The sequence below is a fragment of the Gorilla gorilla genome, chromosome 5 (assembly GCF_029281585.2).
Source record: "Gorilla gorilla gorilla isolate KB3781 chromosome 5, NHGRI_mGorGor1-v2.1_pri, whole genome shotgun sequence".
Classification (NCBI taxonomy): Eukaryota; Metazoa; Chordata; class Mammalia; order Primates; family Hominidae; genus Gorilla; species Gorilla gorilla.
The window spans coordinates 120,682,143-120,701,970 of record NC_073229.2 but is presented as its reverse complement, the minus strand read 5'-3'; the positions used below and the strand labels follow the sequence as shown (position 1 = coordinate 120,701,970).

The following is a 19,828-nucleotide window of genomic DNA, read 5'->3' as shown; positions in this document are numbered from 1 at the left end:
AAAAGGACACAAGTATATTTCATTAGTAATAGATTTTAATCCTTAGGACACCATTGCTAAACAGGTACTGCCTGTATTTTCCTTGTTTTATGGGCAAGGAAAGCAGTCCTTGAGATGTAAAAGTGCCTGGGACCGTCACCCTCTTTATTTGTTCCCATGCTTCCTGAGAGGGTAATCTACATCCACCAAGTCATTCCAAACCTACTACATTCTGAGCCTTCTTCTCCCTCCCAACTTATTGCAATCTGTCTTTCACTTGAACCACTCCAAAAAAGCTTCATTAAGATCATATACAACCTTGATTAGCAACCCAAGGAGTATGGTCTTCAGTCTTACCGAAAAATTCTCATCTCTGGCCATGTCAGTTTCTTTCTGAAATTATCTTCCCTTGGTTTTGCTATGTTACACTCTTCTGATTTTCTGTTTGCCCTTAGCACCCTCACTTTCTCTCTATTCACCTCACTCTTCCCTAGAGCTTTATCTTCTGTTCAGTATGCTTCTCTGCAGGCTTTCCATCACGTTCTTCATCAAAACAATGAACAATTATACAACACGACTCCCAAACGTGTACTTTCATCTGATACCACTCTTCAAGGTTCCAGACCTATATCCCGCTATCTATTAGAAAACCTTGTCTAAGGGTCCCCAGCCATCTCAAACTCAACAGTCCCAAATATCCTTATTGTCTTCTCCCCATTCCAAACTTGTTAGTTTGCTGTATTTCCTACTTCAGGGAATGGCACAATCATCCACCCCTTATGTTAGAGTATTCCCTTTCCTCATTTATCCTCCACCATCCCCATCATTGTCCACCTTCTGTAGGTTCTAGTTTGTTAAATGATCTTTCTCAAATTTGTCCTTACCCCTGCATTCCATGTCTCACATGTCTCACTCAGATTATTCTGTCGGCCATAAAATAACTGGCATCTGCCTCAGCCTGATCCCTTTCTATCCTTCTCTATAGAACAATATTATTTTTAAATAAGTTTGTTAAATTATAAAATACATGCTTCTTGCAGATAATCTGGAACAGAAACTGGAAAACATATAAAGAAAATGTAAAATGTAAAATGATTTGCAATCCAAGACAGCCCAGACCAACTCTTTGTGTACCTCTTTAGACTTTGTATCATTCATATATTAATGATACAGAGAAATGCTAAAATTTTTTGTAAACATAGTTATGCAATATATTTAGTTAGAAAACCAAGACCACATTGTATATACTTGTAGAAAGTGCGAGATATTTTTCTTTTCCGTTGCTAGGTTTATGGTTTAGGCCCCTATAAAAAAAGGCAAATTAATAAAAGTATACAAATTATTTAATGTAAGTTTTTATGGCACATGGGAGCCTTTCAGAAATGAAGACTCAAAGCAAGAGATAAACGTGTGTATTTTTATGCTTAGATTTGATGAAGAGTGGATAGTCATGGAAAAGTATGACTGGACAAAGGGGATATAGTCTAATGATTATACACTTGGGGGAACTTAGCAAGGCCTGTTTGTTTAGACTCTTCTTTGTGTTCTTTTCTTCCAGGCATAGGGAGGTCTCTTGAATGAGGGTCTTATGACCTGCCTCGGGAGAGAAGGGTAAAGGGAAGGTGGGAATGATCTTCCTGCTTCTGGAGTTTTCTCAAACACCAAGGTGCCATATTTTAGCGTAGTGCATCCTGAACCCCATTATAAATCTGTATCCTTGTTTTCACTTAATATACTGTAATTTTCCAAGCCAATAAAATATTTTTTATTTTATTATTATACTTTAAGTTCTGGGGTACATGTGCACAACATACAGGTTTGTTACATATGTATACATGTGCCATGTTGGTTTGCTGCACCCATCAACTCATCATTTACATTAGATATTTCTCCTAATACTATCCCTCCCCCAGCCCCTCACCCTCCAACAGGCCCCGGTGTGTGATGTTCCCCTCCCTGTGTCCATGTGTTCTCACTGTTCAACTCCCATTTATCAGTGAGAACATGTGGTGTTTGGTTTTCTCTTCTTGTGTTACTTTGCTGAGAATGATGGTTTCCAGCTTCATCCATGTCTCTGCAAAGGACACAAACTCATCCTTTTTATGGCTGCATAGTATTCCATGGTGTAGATGTGCCACATTTTCTTTATCCAGTCATTCACTGATGGACAAGCCAATAAAATATTTTTAAAGTGGCTATAACAAATAGTTGCTATATAATAAAATACATAATGGAATAGCTCTCCTTTTTTTTGTCTCTTTTTTCAGCACCAAAAGATACACTCAGCATTTAAAACATACAAATCACAGGACTGAGATTAAGACTGAAAAGAGGAAAGGAGAAAAATCTAGAACATTGACTTTAAGTACATTTACATTAATTAGGTTGTATTTAAGCAACTATATGTTCTATGTGTCATGTCTTCAAGTTCTTACCCAACTCTGAAGTCTGTATGATAGAATTAGGTTAAGGACTGCATTTTAGATGAGTAAAGACAGGCTCAGTAGTAAAACAGTTTGACAAAGCACTTTTACTTCTTTACATTGAGTAACACAAAACATGAGACAACCTTTGAGACTTTTGTCTTAGGTTGACTAATCAGATCGAAGTTTTTCTTTGGCAGATTAGTATCTGAATAGACTATTTCAGAGCCAAGATTGGCCTGTTTCTGTGCAAGATAAGGTGTCCATGTTCCTCTCTACTAGAGGCTGGGAAAAAAGACTCGTATACATTTTTTAGTCATTTTACTTCTCAGAAAAGGAAGACATTAATTTCACGAATAATATGTACATTTTAAAGAGTTTTGGTAAATTGCCAAATTGCTTTCCAGAATGTAATTTTTTTGGAAGAAAAATGTAATTTCTTAATTTCCCTGGTTAGTTGAATCTTTTAAAGGCTTCCATGTTTTTGAGATAGTGGTTGAACTTTGTAGCTTAGTGTTTAAGGCATTTCAAAACCCCCCTATTCTCTCTACTTTATCTTACACTACTTCCCCAGATCAGTTATTATATTTGTCAGACTTCTTGGCTCCCCACATCTCATTATTTCATTCTAATTAGCATCATAGTACTTCTGTACCTCCTTTTCTCTGCCTTAATATGCTCATCTTCCCTTCTCTCATTTTCACCAAGGCTAATCCTTTTTTTCTCTCTGGACTCTTGGTTCAGGTGTCATTTCCAGCCTCCCCATTGTGCAACACAGTCTAAATTTCATTTCTTGTCACAACACCCTCTATGTACTTTTTCCAAGACACTATATTTAACTGTAATTAGTGACTCGTTATTTCTTTGAAAGTAAAACATACCTTTAAAGTTGATATGTGCCTTCCTAGTATTTAGCTGTCATACACGATCCAGTAAACTAGGCCAAGTCCATAAATTCACCATGTTCTCCCTTTCTTCCATTTCACCATCAATGTAATCCTGTCTTTCCTGTGCCTTAAAACAAACACCCACATTGTCTTACTACTAATCACTTAAGAGAAATAGAGATGCAACTAGGGGCAAGTTTGATAAAACAAATAATACAACACTGGGAACTTATAAACATTGAATACATGTTTACAGTGGTTATTCCTTCTTTTTTATGATGTAAGTGGAATACAAATTGTTTTTCTGAAAGCCTGAAAGTCAGTTTCATTCTTAGATGGTTTGAAAGAAGTCTCTCCTGGATCTATTTATTCTGTTGTACGCTTAGTAGGGTCCTCAAGATAGAGCAACTTGTGTGAATTTGCAGGTCATTTAAATAGCCACTTGAACAGTGCTCCCAGATTTGTGTGGAAAATGTACATCCCAGGGGAGTTTTTTGTGTGCTTTTATTACATCTCCCATGTATTGGGGGAAATTCTTCATTGGTCTTAGTGAAAGAAAGTAAATCTTCCATCCTCTTACTCCCTCCCAACTCACATCAGTTAGTTCTTGATGGAAAAAATCCCATTTGTTTCTGTGAAATGGTTTGGCTGTGCCTCCACCCAAATCTCATCTTGAATTGTAACTCCCATATTTCCCATGTGTCATGGGAGGAACCTGGTGGGAGGTGATTGAAATGTGGGGGCAGGTCTTTTCTGTGCTGTTCCTGTGATAGTGAATGAGTCTCACGAGATCTGATGGTTTTAAAAAGGGGCGTTTCCCTGCACAAATTCTCTTGTCCGCCGCCAAGTGAGATGCGCTTTTCACCTTCTGCCATGATTGTGAGGCCTCCCGAGCCATGTGGAACTGTAAGTCCAATAAACCTCTTTCTTTTGTAAATTGCCCAGTCTTGGGTATGTCTTTATCAGCAGCATGAAAATGGTAAATTAGTACCAGTAGAGTTGGGTGCAGCTGAAAAGATACCTGAAAATGTGGAAGTGACTTTGGAACTGGGTAGCAGGCAGAGGTTGGAACAGTTTGGAGGGCTCAGAAGAAGACAGGAAAATGTGGGCAAGTTTGAAACTTTCTAGAGACTTGAATAGCTTTGCCCAAAATGCTGAGAGCAATATGGACAATAAGGTCCAGGTTGAGGTGATCTCAGATGGAGATGAGGAACTTGTTGGGAACTGGAGCAAAGGTGACTCTCGTTATGTTTTAGCAAAGAAACTGGCGGCATTTCTCCCCTGCCCTAGAGATCTGTGGAACTTTGAACTTGAGAGAGATGATTTAGGGTATCTGGTGGAAGAAATTTCTAAGCAGCAAAGCATTCAAGATGACTTGGGTGCTATTAAAGACATTCAGTTTTATAAGGGAAGCAGAGCATAAAGGTTTGGAAAATTTGCAGGCTGACAATGTGATAGAAAAGAAAAACCCATTTTCTGAGGAGAAATTCAAGCCAGCTGCAGAAATTTGCATAAGTAGCAGGGAACCAAATGTTAAATCACCAAGACAATGGGGGAAAATGTCTCCATGGCGTATCAGAGATCTTCACGGCAGCCTCTCCCATCACAGGCCCAGAGGCCTAGGAGAAATTGGTTTCGTGGGCCAGGTCCGCGTGCTGTGTGCAGCCTAGGGACTTGGTGCCCTGCATCCCAACCACTCTAATCATGGCTTCAGAGGGTGCAAGCCCAAGCCTTGGCAGCTTCCACGTGGTGTTGAGTCTGCCAGTGCACAGAAGTCAAGAATTGAGGTTTGGAAACCTCTGCCTATATTTCAGAAGATGTATGGAAATGTCTGGATGCCCCTGCAGAAGTTTGCTGCAGGGGCAGGGTCCTCATGGAGAACCTCTGCTAGAGCAGTGCAGAAGGGAAATGTGGGGTGGGAGCCCCCACACAGAGTCCCTACTAGGGCACCGCCTAGTGGAGCTCTGAGAAGAGGGCCTCTGTCCTCCAGACCCCAGAATGGTAGATCCACTGACAGCTTGCACCATGTGCCTGGAAATGCCACACTCAATGCCAGCCCATGAAGGCAGCCAGGAGGAGACTGTACCCGGCAACGCCACAGAGGGGGAGCTGCCGAAGACCATGGGAACTCACTTCTAGCATCAGTGTGACTCAGATGCAAAACATGGAGTCAAAGGGAGCATTAAGATTTGACTGCCTGCTGGACTTTGACATAGGGATTGTAGCCCCTTTGTTTTGGCCAATTTCTCTCACTTGGAATGGCTGTATTTACCCAATGCCTGTATCCCCATTGTATTTAGGAAGTAACTAACTTGCTTTTGATTTTATAGCTTCATGGGAGGAAGGGACTTACCTTGTCTCAGATGAGACATTGGACTGTGGACTTTTGAGTTAATGCTAAAATGAATTAAGATTTTGGGGACTGTCGGGAAGGCATGATTGATTGGTTTTGAAATGTGAGGACATGAGATTTGGGAGGGGCCAGGGATGGAACGATATGTTTTGGCTGTGTCCCCATTCAAATCTCATCTTGAATTCTGACTCCCACAATTCCTACGTGTCATGGGAAGGACAGGGTGAGAGGTGATTGAATTATGGGGGCAGGTCTTTCCTGCTCTGTTCTCTTGATAGTGAATGAGTCTCATGAGATCTGATGAATTTAAAAGGGGGAGTTTCCCTGCACAAGCTCCTCTTCCCTTGTCTGGCATCATGTGAGACATTGCCTTTTACCCTCTGCCATGATTGTGAGGCCTCTCCAGCCACATGGAAATTTAAGTCCAATAAACCTCTTTCTTTTGTAAATTGCCCAGTCTCGGGTAGTCTTTATTAGCAGCGTGAAAACAGACTAATACACTCTGGTTCTAGTGACATTTCTGAGGAAGGAATGAACTGTTCCTTTTCAATCTGATTCCAGCTTCAGATCACCATTGCACCCTGACCTTATCCATGGTGCTTTTTGGTCTAACTAAAGCATTTCTCTAATAATACATTCAGGTTAAGCAACTATTACATTTATTGTCCTAACTGAGCATTAAGGTCTTTTCACAAAATACACTGTGGTTTTGATACTATATGCCACTCTTCATCGGATCTTTCTGATGGCCAAGAGTTTCCTTAACTCCTGAAAAGCATATAAGTCTAGAGCTGGAACACATGAACATGAATACCTGAGCACATTTTCCAATATTTCTACCCCGACTGCAATAGAAGGAATTAGCATATGCAAGAATACAGCTACACATTTGCTGAAATCTAGTTAATTGAGAAATAATTTACTAAGATAAAATGGTTCGAGAATGGCAAACTCTCAAGGAATGAAAGACACTGAGAGCTCTGGAACTATTTTTGTGTAAGAAAAATAAAATCCTTTAATAATGTTCAAAATGAGAATTCAAAATGTATATATATAAAATATATGCACCAATTAATCTTTGTGTTAATTAATAGAAACTTCAAAGTACTATAAAATTTAGTAGAATAGGTAACTTTATTTTAAATAACTTTCTTAACCCTGCCCATTAAGATCACAGTAAACATATAATAATTTTTATTATGGAAATTAATCTTTACATACAAAATCAGCTATGTAATTTTACTTACAAAACAATAAAAACTGTTCTTTACTGTGGCAACAAAAGAAGCATTTTGACAAATGAAAAAAATTAATGCAAACAAATTAAAACTGCTTTTCTTTTTACTTGCTTCACTGTCTCTTCTGTTTATTTTCTATGATCATTTGACACAAACATGGATTACTTTGATATCTACTGAAACATAAATGATAAGGTTCTTAAAGGTTGAATTAAAAGTCTGGGTGTTCAATATTTTAGAAGCTGAATAAACAAAACGAAATTGGGGTTTGTGATTACAGAGGATTTATCATTTTTTCCCTTTGCCCATATGAAAATATATAATAGAAAATTACCCATGGGAAAACATTTTTAAATTTAATGTTGCGTTCCTATCAAGTTTAATAATAATGCCAAGTTGGCAATTTAATTAATTACTTTCACTAAGGATTAATACTTTGTCTAGAATGGAGTAGAGGTAGACTGATCTTTTCGTATTCAAATATTTTAAAATATAAAGTTTAAAATGTCATAAGGAATTATATAAAATAGTATTTTTAAATATTTGAAATTTAATTTATAATTATATTCAAAATAATTAAATCCCTTTTTGATAAATAGTAAGTTGTTGCTTGAAATTCATTTGGTTGAAATGATTAAGGAACTCTTTTAGTTATTTTTAACTAATAATCTTTAGAAAACAAAAATATCTATTTTTTAATAAGGGTTTCTAGTTTTGGAAAAAAGCTTCTAATGATTTAAATGCACTTACAGATGCTCCTACCACTGGAAAAGGCATCCTATCTGTTTTTCACACTAGTATTTACAAAGTATTATGTGACAGAGCAGCTATTGAACTAAAAAAATAAAATGTACAAATGCAAACTGGGTCAAAGAAAAATCTTTGTATAAAATGCTTAGTTATTCCAATGTTAAATATGACTTATGCTTACTGGTAATAAATTGCATGTGTTCTCTCTCTTGTTAGTAGCTTGTTTTAGAAGAGAACACAGCAATGCATGGGCCACTCTAGCGTTCTTGTGCACCTGTAAAGGCATCCTTGCAGCCCCAACCAAAATCAATGTTTATTCTGCCAAAAATAAGAGCAAGGGCTTAGTAACAATTTTTCTTTTTTGTAAATTTCTGTATTTTAGTTTTGAAGTGCTTTCTATTTAAAAATAAAAAACATGATTTATTTTCATTTCTGACACAGAAGTGTTTCTTTTAAAAAAAAAAGACCACATTTTAAATTTCTGCTTAAATGTATATAAAGTATACATTTAAGTATACTGGCACTCGCAACAAATGAATCCTTCCCCAGGGATAAATGGATCGGAAAATTTGTTTTTCATTCAACATTTGGAAAGAGAACAAACCTGAAATATGTAATTTTTAAAATTATGTGAAAATAATGTGAAAAATTTCATATAGTATTTGTGTGAAAATCAGGTGGAAAAAAACTTCCATGAAGAACCCAATTTACAAAAATTCACATCTTTTTAAGATTTACATTTAATACAATACTACTGTTTTAACTGAATTGTGTGTGTATGAGGTGGTTTTTGCAGGGAGAGGGGAGTTGTATAGTGACTACTTTTTTGTGACCACTCACCTTCAACCTTGGGGGAAAATGCTTACTATATAACAAATGTAAATTAAGATCATTACTCTTCCGTCACAGATGATTTCCTAGATTTGAGAACAAGGTCTTTAATGGATGAAGAAAGTTCTTGAAGCTCTTTACGAGTAGTACTGGCAACATCTTCTTGTTCTTTGTCTAATTCATTATTCAAGGGATAATCTCCCTGCCCAGTCTTCTTACTTTGACTGACTAGCTGCTTTACAACCAAACCTTGATACTTTACCAAAAGAGCATGCTGATCCTGTGAAAAGGGAAAGAAAAGTTAATCAACACAATTTATCTTTTTGTGGAACAGATAAAGTAGAATTTCTTCAACTAATACATATTGAAGGTCCTCATCTTTACAAAAAACTGGCCATGTAAGTAGCAAGTCTAATCTAGCAGTTTCTGCTCTCAAGGAGTGTACAATTTAGAAGAGATAAAACATAAATGCAAATCACTTTACCATAAGTTGACTTATGGTAAAGTCAACTTATCACCTGGTTCTATCACCAAAGATACAGTCAAAGGGATAGGGAAGTTCCCTTTTAGCTGAGGGGTTTTTTAGCTAAAAGGGATAGGACAAGACTTTTGAATGGGTCCTTGATGGATAAGTTAAACCTAAAGAAGCTGAAATGGGAGATTTGACATTATTGTATCTTTTCTGAAAGCTTAATTTCCAAATTCAGAACATTCTTGAAAGATTCCTGAGCTATGTGGAATTTTAAAAAATTAATCTCCTAATCCACTGTTCACATTATTGGAAATGGGCTTTGATGTTAATGTATTTTATACCTGAGTGCTGACAGTAATTCATCTCAATCCACTCAAAATATTCAGAATGTAAATCTTTGAAAGTTTCAAGTGTATTGAAAATGTAATACCTCTGGAATTTTACTATTAAGAAAAGCAATGATCTGTGGGACACATCTTCCAGGTGCATGGAGCATGCTGTGGGTTGAAAACTGAAACAACAGGACTGATGTGAGGTGCAGAATAAGAGCAGGGTCTTCTGTGACCTTTAGCTGTTCAGCCAGTGCTTGTCGATGTTGGAACAGTATCTGTCTAAAAAAAAAAAAAAAAAAAGCACACAAATTCATTATCATAATTTAAGAAGTTCTCACCAATTTCAATTCATCCCTTTCTGTTAATTTTTAGCTTCTCTAGTTTATCTAATTCCATAAAAATTTAAGTTAACTTTTCAATATGGGATATACACACATAAAACCTAAATGGCATGGATAGATTAGTGTGCTATAAAATTAAAGAAAAAGCTATAGAGTGGGAATACTCAAAGTATGTTTTTTGTTTTGAGTTGCTGGAGGTCAAACAAATTTGCACTGATTAGGTAAGGTTTCCTGTAAGGAAAGTCCCCAAGCTAATAAAAAGTTCCTGGGCTTGATGAACTATAGGATAAAGAAACTCTGCTACTTGATCCAGAGGGTCAGAGAGAAATATCTAACTATTTTAAGACTTTGAATATTCTTGAAGGTCTACAGCCATTTAGATATATTAGACACATTAGGTACATATTCTCTATGTAAGAGTCTGGCAGTCAAATTCAAATTTCAGATATGAAAGGTTCCACATTTAAGAACATTTCCAAATATAGATTAATTTAATGTTACCTTTCCCTTTTTTTGTCTCCCCTTTTCACCATAATATCACAGGCTTCTGCTGCAGAATCCAGACAAGAAATAAAGTCTTCTATGCTCTGAAAAGGCATTGAATACCATAATTTACTTTTATATGTAACTGCATAAGGAAGTATAGCCATTTAACAACTGTTTTGTAATTTTACATCCCAAATACAATTTTTAAAAGGGTCACTTTCTCATTAAGTTAGAAACTGTGATATAGAACTAACAATGGTAAAATGCCAGCAGCTTGGTCTTCTCTTCTCATTTCAAAGAGGCAGCTGAGTATAAAATACTAGTTTTAGATTGGATTTACAATTACTCTGATAAAAAATCTACTCAAAGATCTTTGTAACAAACTGCTAGCCCTGACATGTAAATAGAATAAAGCTTTACTTACCTTTTCATTCAGAGAGTTATGGAGTTTTGTAAGAGCTACTTTGGTTTCTTCTGATAATTTACTTAAAATTTTTTTTCTTATCTGTAGGGGTAAATAAAAATTCATTCAGTACTGTGCTTTCGACATGCAATGGATATAAGATAAAGTGAAAAAAATACTGTAACAAGTTGCTGAGTGGAATTTACCATATTCTTGAATTTTAGATCTCAAATTAGAGACAAAAACATTATTAGAGTCAATAGCCAATCAGCCAAACAGGATAGATACAGCCCTGCTCCTCCCACCTGCTCCATCAATGTAAGAGAAAGACTAGAGAGAGTCGTTGACCTTGTGAGAAACAGAATATTTGGGTTAAGAGGCTAATTCTTCCATTACAGTAGGAAGAGGGTGTTTTTCTCTACCCAGTGCCAGCTGTGAAGGGCCCCACTCATAAAGATCAAGGATGCCTATAAGATGGGAGACTGAGCTCTTGTTCATGGCTGGATGCTTGTTATGCTCTATGGTATAAGGAATCTTTTCAGCACCTCTCTCTACATGTAAGTGTCCACTGAAGTTTTATGGTATTCTTGATCAGAGTCTTTTAGTTTCTTCTGGCATAAAATTTTGGAGCAGACTTGCTAGTATGGCTTGACACCAGGCCCTGAAGTGTATTATGTCTGGGAAGATTAAGGGCTAGTTGCTCCTGTCTAGCCTCCCTGCCCCAATCCCACACCAATCCTTCTGTGGCCCTTAAAGGGCATGGAACAAGATCTGTATTTTCCATAGCAGAGATTGGTATAAGGGCAGGAGACATGAAACTGTCTAGACAATTGGGGATTTGCTTCTTAAGCAGAAGAAGGGAAGGGGGCCAGCACCTTGCTGGGGAAGGAGGAAGAAATAACTGTTCCTCTGTTTGAGGGATGGTCCTTACTGTGAGAAGTCACATGAAACTAAACAACATTCCAGGGAAACAACTTATATCACCTATGAGGCAATGACTAACTACATCACTAAAGACCACAAACATCAGACTGATTTGGTTTGACCTCGATCAAAGCAGTGACATGTAGTCAGTCACATCAAGACACTTTTTCCTGCCTCATTTTTCCTAAATCTCCAACTCGAAGTGGACCTAGAGAGGTGAGGAAGAAGGAAGAAGAACAGGAAAGAGGAGGAGGAAGAGGAGGTAGAGAAGGTGGGAGGAGGACAGAGAAGAAAGAGGAAGAGAAGGAGGGGTTGTCATTCTGGGATAGATCGCACCTTTCTTCCTCTAGGCAACTGGGAGCCATTCTCTACATTACATAGCAAGAAGGGAAGAGATGAGCTTTTGAATTTAGTTTCAGATTAGAGTTTTAAAAAATTAATTGGAATTAGTCTAAATATTGAAATGAGATGTCCTTAAAGGAAAATAACTTCAAAGTTATGGAAACGGGTCAGAATGTTATGGGATTTGCCAGTCATTAGGAAGAGGGAATGTGACATAATAATTAGGAAAAAACTGTTTATTCTAAAGTAATTAAGCATCATTACTTTTAACAGACTAGTTATACTACCAATCCTGCTAGCAACTGTACATATAGTACTAAAGTTGAATAAAAAACTTTTAGATTTTTTTCCTCAAACCTCTTTCACTGTATTTTATTTTCCTCTTTACTCCAAATAAGATAAAATAAAATGTGTATAGATGCAAAACAGAACACATCAATAGTGGTAGGGAGATCATTAACATACGTCACTTGTAATGGCTGCAGGATCATCTACTGCCATCATTAAATCCGAAGCTAAGAAGTTGAAAATGAGGTTAGTGATATCAGTACACACTGACTTCAGCAAGTGTTTGGTAAGAGCAGCCTGTGTGTCATCTGGAAAATAAAGGACCTTTATTAAAACTAATTTATTCCCCAAAGTATGAAAATCAATGAAAAAACAAGATTAACAAAGATTAAGTATACCTGCAAAAAACTTCATCCCTTTTTCAAATAACCTAATGTTATTGTACAGGTTTGAAACTTCTTCTTGCAAGTCCTTGATTGTGCGTTTTCTGCCCGTCCCAGAAGCAGAAGTTGTTGAAGACATGAATACTGAACGTACCACCTCGAGATAAGTTTTATTAAGAGGTCTGTGCATAAGACAAATATATTTAGTTTATTAAAATGTACTGAGTATTTATATAGATAAGGAATTTTGTTTCTATGGAAATAAGGCTTAAGAATAGAAATCTCTATTTTTTTATGCAAATAAAATTAATTTGGAGACAAGTTCACTAACAATTTGTTCCACAACCCTAGGAATTAAGACAGAAATAGATTAATTTTCTCTATTTTAAAGTATTCAAAGTTACTGCAATTAAGACACCAAGAATAACAAAACCCCCATAATTCAAAATTGCTTTTTAAAATTAATTTGGAGAATAGTAGACTATAAATCTGTTCTTCATCTTCAGGAATTACAACTTAAAATTCTCAATTTCTAAAATATTAAAATACATTTTAAAAAACCTTTTTATGCCTAAAAAGCAGTGCAAAATGATTAGTAGTAACTATTTCATTTTTTTACATGTGAAAACTATAATTTTGTAATACATTTATGCACAAAAAATATTTATATTAAAAAAATTATCACCACAGAAGTTATATTTCTAAAATCAAAGTTAGATACACTGCTCTCCTGGATTGTATTTATGAAAGTGTACACAGTGAAACTAACTTGAGGGATGACCAGGTTAGTTAGTTACTAATGGTCAAGTTATACATAATTTTCTTCATTTTTATATAAAAATACCCTTAGCCATTCACAAGGTAGGAGTGCCTAAATTTATTCTTTTTGAAGTGAATTTGTTACTCTATATTCTCCTTAAACACTGTTTACTTTCTGCCAAATTAAAATAGAAAATTATCTTTTCTTCCTTTTGAATGTTATTTTTCGTGCTATAGAAGAGACCAGCCAGTGGTTAATGCCGGTCTTTTTCTCCCCAACCAAGACCTATGACTGTAAGATCGGTGAGTGAGGACATTTTCTCGCTCCTGCCTTTTATTTCCCATACTGCTTTACCCAAAGCACTTAACAAATATTTGTTGAATTAAACTGCCACTGTAGGCAAATAAAATCTGGAATTTGGTGGCTAGGTTAAATTCCAAGTTTGAAATGAAAATATCTAATACATTTGCTTTCTATGATCTTGGAAAAAATCTTATTTAATAACCCATTTAATTTCTACCATAAAACAGAAAAAATACATTTTATACTTGCTTTATTAAGTACTCAGCAAGTTCCGAAATAAACTCCTCAGGGGCATCTTGTATGTGTTTTCTTAAAAAATCTTCAATCTCATCCTGGAACATAAAACTGATCTCTGGCTTCTTCTTTCCTATATCGGACATGAGCAATGGCAAATAAATAAATAAATAACAAACATGCAACCAAATGGCAAATAGGGCTCCATTAATATATTTAGTAAGACAATAATTCATTCATTACTCAATTGTTAATGTCAAATAGCAACAACTAGTAAAAACAATTTTGAAATTAGGATATATAATAAAACCTCTTTTTAAAAAATATTTTATTTTATATTCAGGGGCTTTGTATGCATGCTTGTTGCATGAATACAAGACATACTGCCAGGGACTGGGCTACTACTGTACCCATTAACCAAACAGTGAACATTGTACCTATTAGGTAATTTTTTTAACCCTTGCCCTGCCCACATACCCCCCCAACTTCCCTTCTTTCGGAGTTCTTCTATTATTTTCCATGTGTGCCCATTGTTTAGCTCCCATTTATAAGTGAGAACATGTGGTATTTTGTTTCTGAGTTAGCTCACTTAGAGTAATGGCCTCAAGTTCCAACCACGTTGCTGCAAAGGACATCATTTTATTGTTTTTAATGGCTACATTGTATTCCATGGTATACACCACATTTTCTTAATCTAGTCAATCATTGGTGGACACTTAGGCTGGTTCTATGACTTTGCTATCGTGAATAATGCCTCAAAGAACATAAGAGTATACGTGTCTTTTCAATATAATAATTTCATTTCCTTTGGGTAGAAACCCAGCAGTGGGATTGCTGGGTCAAACAGTAGTTCTAATTTTAGTTCTTTGAGAAATCTCCATACTGTTTCCCATAGAGGTTGAACTAATTTACATTCTCTCCAACTGTGTATAACGATTCCCTTTTCCCCACATCAACACTAACATCTGTTGTTTTTTGACTTTTTAGTAATAGCCATTCTGACTGGTGTATGATGATATATTGTGGTTTTAGTTTGCATTTCTCTGATTAGTGATGTTGAACATTTATTCATGTGTTCGTTGGCTGCTTGTATTTCTTCTTTTGAGAAGTATCTGTTCATATCCTTTGCTCAGTTTTCAATGGGGCTTCTTCTTGTTGAGTTCTTCGTAGACTCTAGATATTAGTCCTTTGTCAGAAGCATAATTTGCAAATATTTTCTCCCATTCTGAAGGCTATTTACTCTGTTGTAATTATTTATTTTGCTGTGCAGAAACTTTTTAGTTTAATTAAGTCCTATGTGTCAATTTTTGGTTTTGGTGCATTTGCTTTTGGGATTTTTATCATAAATTCTTTGCCTAGGCCAATGTCCAGAAGATTTTTTCCTAGGTTTTCTTCTAGGATTTTTACAGTTTCATGTCTGACATTCTAAATATTTACTCCACCTAGAGTTGATTTTTGTGTATGACGAGATGGGATACAGTTTCATTCTTCCCAGCACCATTTATTGAATAGGGTGTCCTTTCCCCATTGTTTATTTTTGTCAACCCTGTCCAAGATCAGTTGGTTGTAGGTATGTGGCTTTATTTCTGGGTTGTGTATTCTGTTCCAATGATCTATGTGTCCATTTTTCTAGCAGTACCATGTTGTTTTGGTTACTATAGCCTTGTAGTATAATTTGAAGTCAGACAATATGATGCCTCCATATTTGTTCTTTTTGCTTAGGATACTTTGGCTATTCAGGCTCTCTTTTGGTTCCATATCAACTTTAGGAGTGTATTTTTCTAATTCTGTGAAAAATGATGTTTGTTCTTGATAAAGATTGCACTGAATCTATAGACTGCTCTGGGGAGTATGTCATTTTAACAATATTGATTCTTCTAATCCATGAGCCTGGGGTGTCTTTCTATTTGTTTGTGTCATCTACGATTTCTTTCATCAGTGTTTTGTAGTTACCTTTGTAGAGATCTTCCATTTCTTTGGTAAAATGTATCCTTAGGTTTTTTTTTTTTTTGTAGCTATTAAAAATAAGACTGAGTTCTTGATTTGGTTCTCAGCTTGAAAGACACTGATGTATAGAAATGCTACTAATTTTTATATACTGATTTTGTATCCTGATATTTTACTGAAGTCATTTATCAAGACCAGGAGTCTTTGGAGGAGTCTTTATGGCTTTCTAGGTATATGATCGTGTCATCAGAGAACAGAGATAATCTGACTTCCTCGTTTCCAATATGGATGCTTTTCTTTCTTTCTTTTGCCTGACTGCTCTGGCTAGGATTTCTAGTACTACGTTGAATAGGAGTGGTGAGAGTAGACATCCTTTGCCTTGTTCCAGTTCTTAATGGCTCTATCAATTTTTCTCCACTCAGTATGATGCTGTTGTAGGTTTGTCGTTAAGTAGCTCTTATTATTTTGAGGTATGTTCCTTTGATGCATAGTTTGTTGAAGATTTTTATCATGAAGTGGTAAAATTTCTTATGTGATCATTTTCTAACTTCATTTAAAACTGATTATTTTCTATAAGTCAATCAGAAAATAATAAAGAGTTTTCCCCTTTGTTAAACCTGGATGATACAAATAGCTGGAAATCAAAACAAGTATTTCAAAACAAATTTTTAAGGAAAGAATAATTTATCTTTGTTGAACAAGGAATACTGGGCAGTTTTTCCTCCTTTATAAAAATATAAATTTATTAGAAATTAAATAATCCTTATAATCTAAATAAGATCTTTGAAAAGTCTTTATAATCATGTGAATCACAATTCAAATAATTGTTTAAGCTAAAATGTATCTTTTGGAAAAGGCATAGATTAAAAAAAAATCTCAGAATTCTATAATTTATTTTTGCTCTCACAAAAATAAGTCTATAGTAAGGAAAATTTGTATGCAGCTACTGTAATGAAAATAATAGCTAACTGTGCAAATGTCATGCCTACCCATTTACTTAGGAAAGCATGGGTTGTAGACAAAAAAGCTAACAATATTTCCATTAGAAACTGTAAAGGTATAAAAGTGATTATTTCTAGCTTAATTAAGTTATTGATTCTATAAGCAAAAACTTTACAAATAAAAATAAAATGGCTCAAAAATCAATTTTCACTATAAATAAAAAATCTAAGGAGTTGACATGCTAGCTTTAGAGTAGACAGACAGTACTAATATCTTCAGGGATCTGCTGTCCATTCCTAATGTTCACATTAAATGATCTATGATTTCCCTGTTTACTTCCTTTATGCATTTTCAAAGTTATTAAATTATATTTTCTTCTAGTAATCTTTCATACTGAGTTGATCCTATATTTTAGCTGAGAACCCAATTTCATCCTCTATTTCAGAGATTACAACATAAATTTTTTTTCAAAAGCACTGAAATTATATTTTTAAAGGTAGAATGGTTTTACTACTTTTATAGCTCCTTTCAATAATAATCTATTCACAAAAGGAACATCACATGCCTCATTTAACCATTATTTAAGATTACAGATATTAGAGAAGTGTTTTCTTGTAATGCCTCTTCACCCACATGCCTAGTACACCTGGGCAACAGGAAAATTCATTTACCAGTGAAAAATTAAAATTCACAATGGATAGTCTTAATCCTATTTGAAATAAGGATAAAGCTAGTAGTTCCTATAAAGATACTTTTCCTTTAATTAACGTTGTTTTACATACATGAAGAACAGTAGTTATTTCTACCTATCTCAGAATACTTTAAAGACAAATCTTAAACAACTGTGCTATTACAAATAGCAAGTAGAACATTAATAGCTGCAGGCACATCACTTGATATCTACATCTTCCAGCTATAGCCCGTATGTAATGAATTCTGTGAAACAGGAAAAATATAAATCTCAATCTATTATCATTTAAAGTTTTTTTTTTTTAATTTTCATTTTGCTGGGGATAAGGAAGAGGGCAGTATCATGGTTTCATTAAGTTTACCTTTTTTAAACAGAAAAATTAAAAATATCATAATTTTAATTAGAAAAACAAAAGATGTCTCTTGTAGACTTTCTTGGCCAAGCACTAACAAGTCTAGGAAAAGAAAGATGCATATAATTAATGCTCCCTCTTAGATATAAGCAACTAACCAGTTAGGTGTTACTATGAAAGTAAAATGTACATAAAATTAATGTTTCCTATTTAAATTTGCAAGTCTACTTTTCAAAAATATCCTAATACTTGTTTTGCATGGCAGTGGAAGACCATAAAAATGATCATGGTAAGGTGAAACCATGCAAAGCTTTCTTAATAATCAATAGGAAAAATTACAGTTGTTCTGTGGCCTTTAAAAATTTTTGGTAAACATTAAAAGCTTTTACTGTTGGTTATAAATGTATAGGAAAATGAAAAATAAAACTAATATTTATAATTTAATATGCTGTATTTTTAACACATTAGAACATGGAGAATGAAAGTGTTTTATTTCAGTGTAAAATACTTATCAGGAATAGTCTGAACAGTGCTTGCTTTCTTCTTATTATCAATTAACTTGCAGTATGGAGCAAGTACCTTTCCTATGCCTTATAAATTGTCATACCACTTTCTAACTCTGAATCAGCTTCCAATGTTTTATCCCTTGCCTTTTCAATGTCTTGGAATATCTCCAAGAATTGTGAAGTTTTTCCCCACTTTACATCCTCTGAGATGTTTTCATCCTTTTTGTCATAACCACTTTCCTCAGTTTCTTGAGCAATGGCAGTGTCAACATTCCCACAGTCAGCCATTCCCTCTATAACTCCATTTATGCTTGATTCCAATTTTATTTTCAGTGTTATCACTTTTCATTTCTTTGCTACACTTTTATCTTTGTTGGCCAATTCTCTTTTTGATTATCCATTTCTGTAAAATATCATAGCGTTTATCACTGGGAGACAATTAGGCAATACAGCTACATGCTTTGTTGTTTGTGCATAAGGAATAACCAATGTGCAGTGACCAATCATTGACAAACTATACAATAAGTGGTGTGATTGTCACAGATCATGATATGCATCTGTTATTTATGTACTGATTTGTGGACTGAAGAGCTACTTTATACAATACTCAGTTAATATACCGAAGTATCTTTGTATCTAATATTTAAGATAAACAGTGTTGTTACTGGACTGATAACATTTAACTAAAGTGTGGTAACTGAAATTTGTGTCACTGAAACACTGCAAAATAAGGACTTCCTGTATTAGCATATATACCTAATTATATACATCTTAAGAAAATATGTTACAAATATCACACATACACCAAGGAAAAGTAAAGAAAAGCTACCTACCAGTGTGGGATGATTGAGATTCATCATCACTATCATCATCTTTTCTTCCTTTCTTCTTGATTTTTTTAATTTTGTACTCTCTGGCATTGCCCCCACCTCCTCCTCTCATGCTTCCACTGCCCTCTGGTGGGAAAATGACATTAGTTAGCATTACCTAACTAAATCATCATTTTTATAAAATAATGACACTATATTGTTGCATTTAACTTTACAGCAGAAAAAATAAAGGCAAAATAAAGAAACTTTTAGACTCTTTTTAAATTTGGAGTTCCCTATTAAAAGTTTAGTAAATCCAATACATAAAAAATTAATAATAAAATATGAAATCTTTTGAGCAATCTACCTTAGATAGCCTGACTGCTCTAAATGCATTCTCTTTCTCCTACTCTAACGTCACCTCTTTTCTGTAACTCTCAATATTTTCTTAACAAAAATCCATTCCTTCACCTCCTCTTCTACCTTCCCCAAAAGAAATGTGTCCTCCTTTGCTCACCTGTGTTACCACAGCCTCATCAATAACCTTCTATTATAAGACTTCACAAATTTAATTATTCTTATTTTGCCTTCTTTGTTGAAAGATTATTACCTGTTTTTAGAGGAGATATCCTGACTCATCTGCTACTCAAACAGATTATAAACTTCTGAAGAGCAAGGATCATTGTGTCATTAATGTATATATTCTTTACAGAAATGCTTGAAACATAACACGTGCTTCATAAATGTTGACCATGAATATTAACTGGTTAAGTATAAAAGTATCATTACCTATTGACTATAGACTTAAAAAAACAAATTATGAAACAAATGCAAACACTGTAAATAAAAATA

The 19,828-nt window shown here is 34.8% G+C and overlaps 1 protein-coding gene across 1 annotated transcript in view; it reads right to left on the bottom strand.

Annotated features, from left to right (window-relative positions):
- Positions 1–6,629: 6,629 nt before the first annotated feature.
- Positions 6,630–19,828, bottom strand: part of UFL1 (UFM1 specific ligase 1) — a 33,712-nt gene continuing 20,513 nt past the window's right edge. The window contains exons 12-19 of the mRNA XM_004044423.5: positions 19,001–19,123; positions 13,745–13,862; positions 12,448–12,614; positions 12,227–12,357; positions 10,517–10,597; positions 10,108–10,193; positions 9,364–9,544; positions 6,630–8,741 (exon numbers count right to left, since the gene is read on the bottom strand). Coding sequence (XP_004044471.1) covers positions 8,523–8,741; positions 9,364–9,544; positions 10,108–10,193; positions 10,517–10,597; positions 12,227–12,357; positions 12,448–12,614; positions 13,745–13,862; positions 19,001–19,123 — 1,106 coding nt within the window. The 3' untranslated portion in view covers positions 6,630–8,522. The remainder of the gene's footprint in view (positions 8,742–9,363; positions 9,545–10,107; positions 10,194–10,516; positions 10,598–12,226; positions 12,358–12,447; positions 12,615–13,744; positions 13,863–19,000; positions 19,124–19,828) is intronic.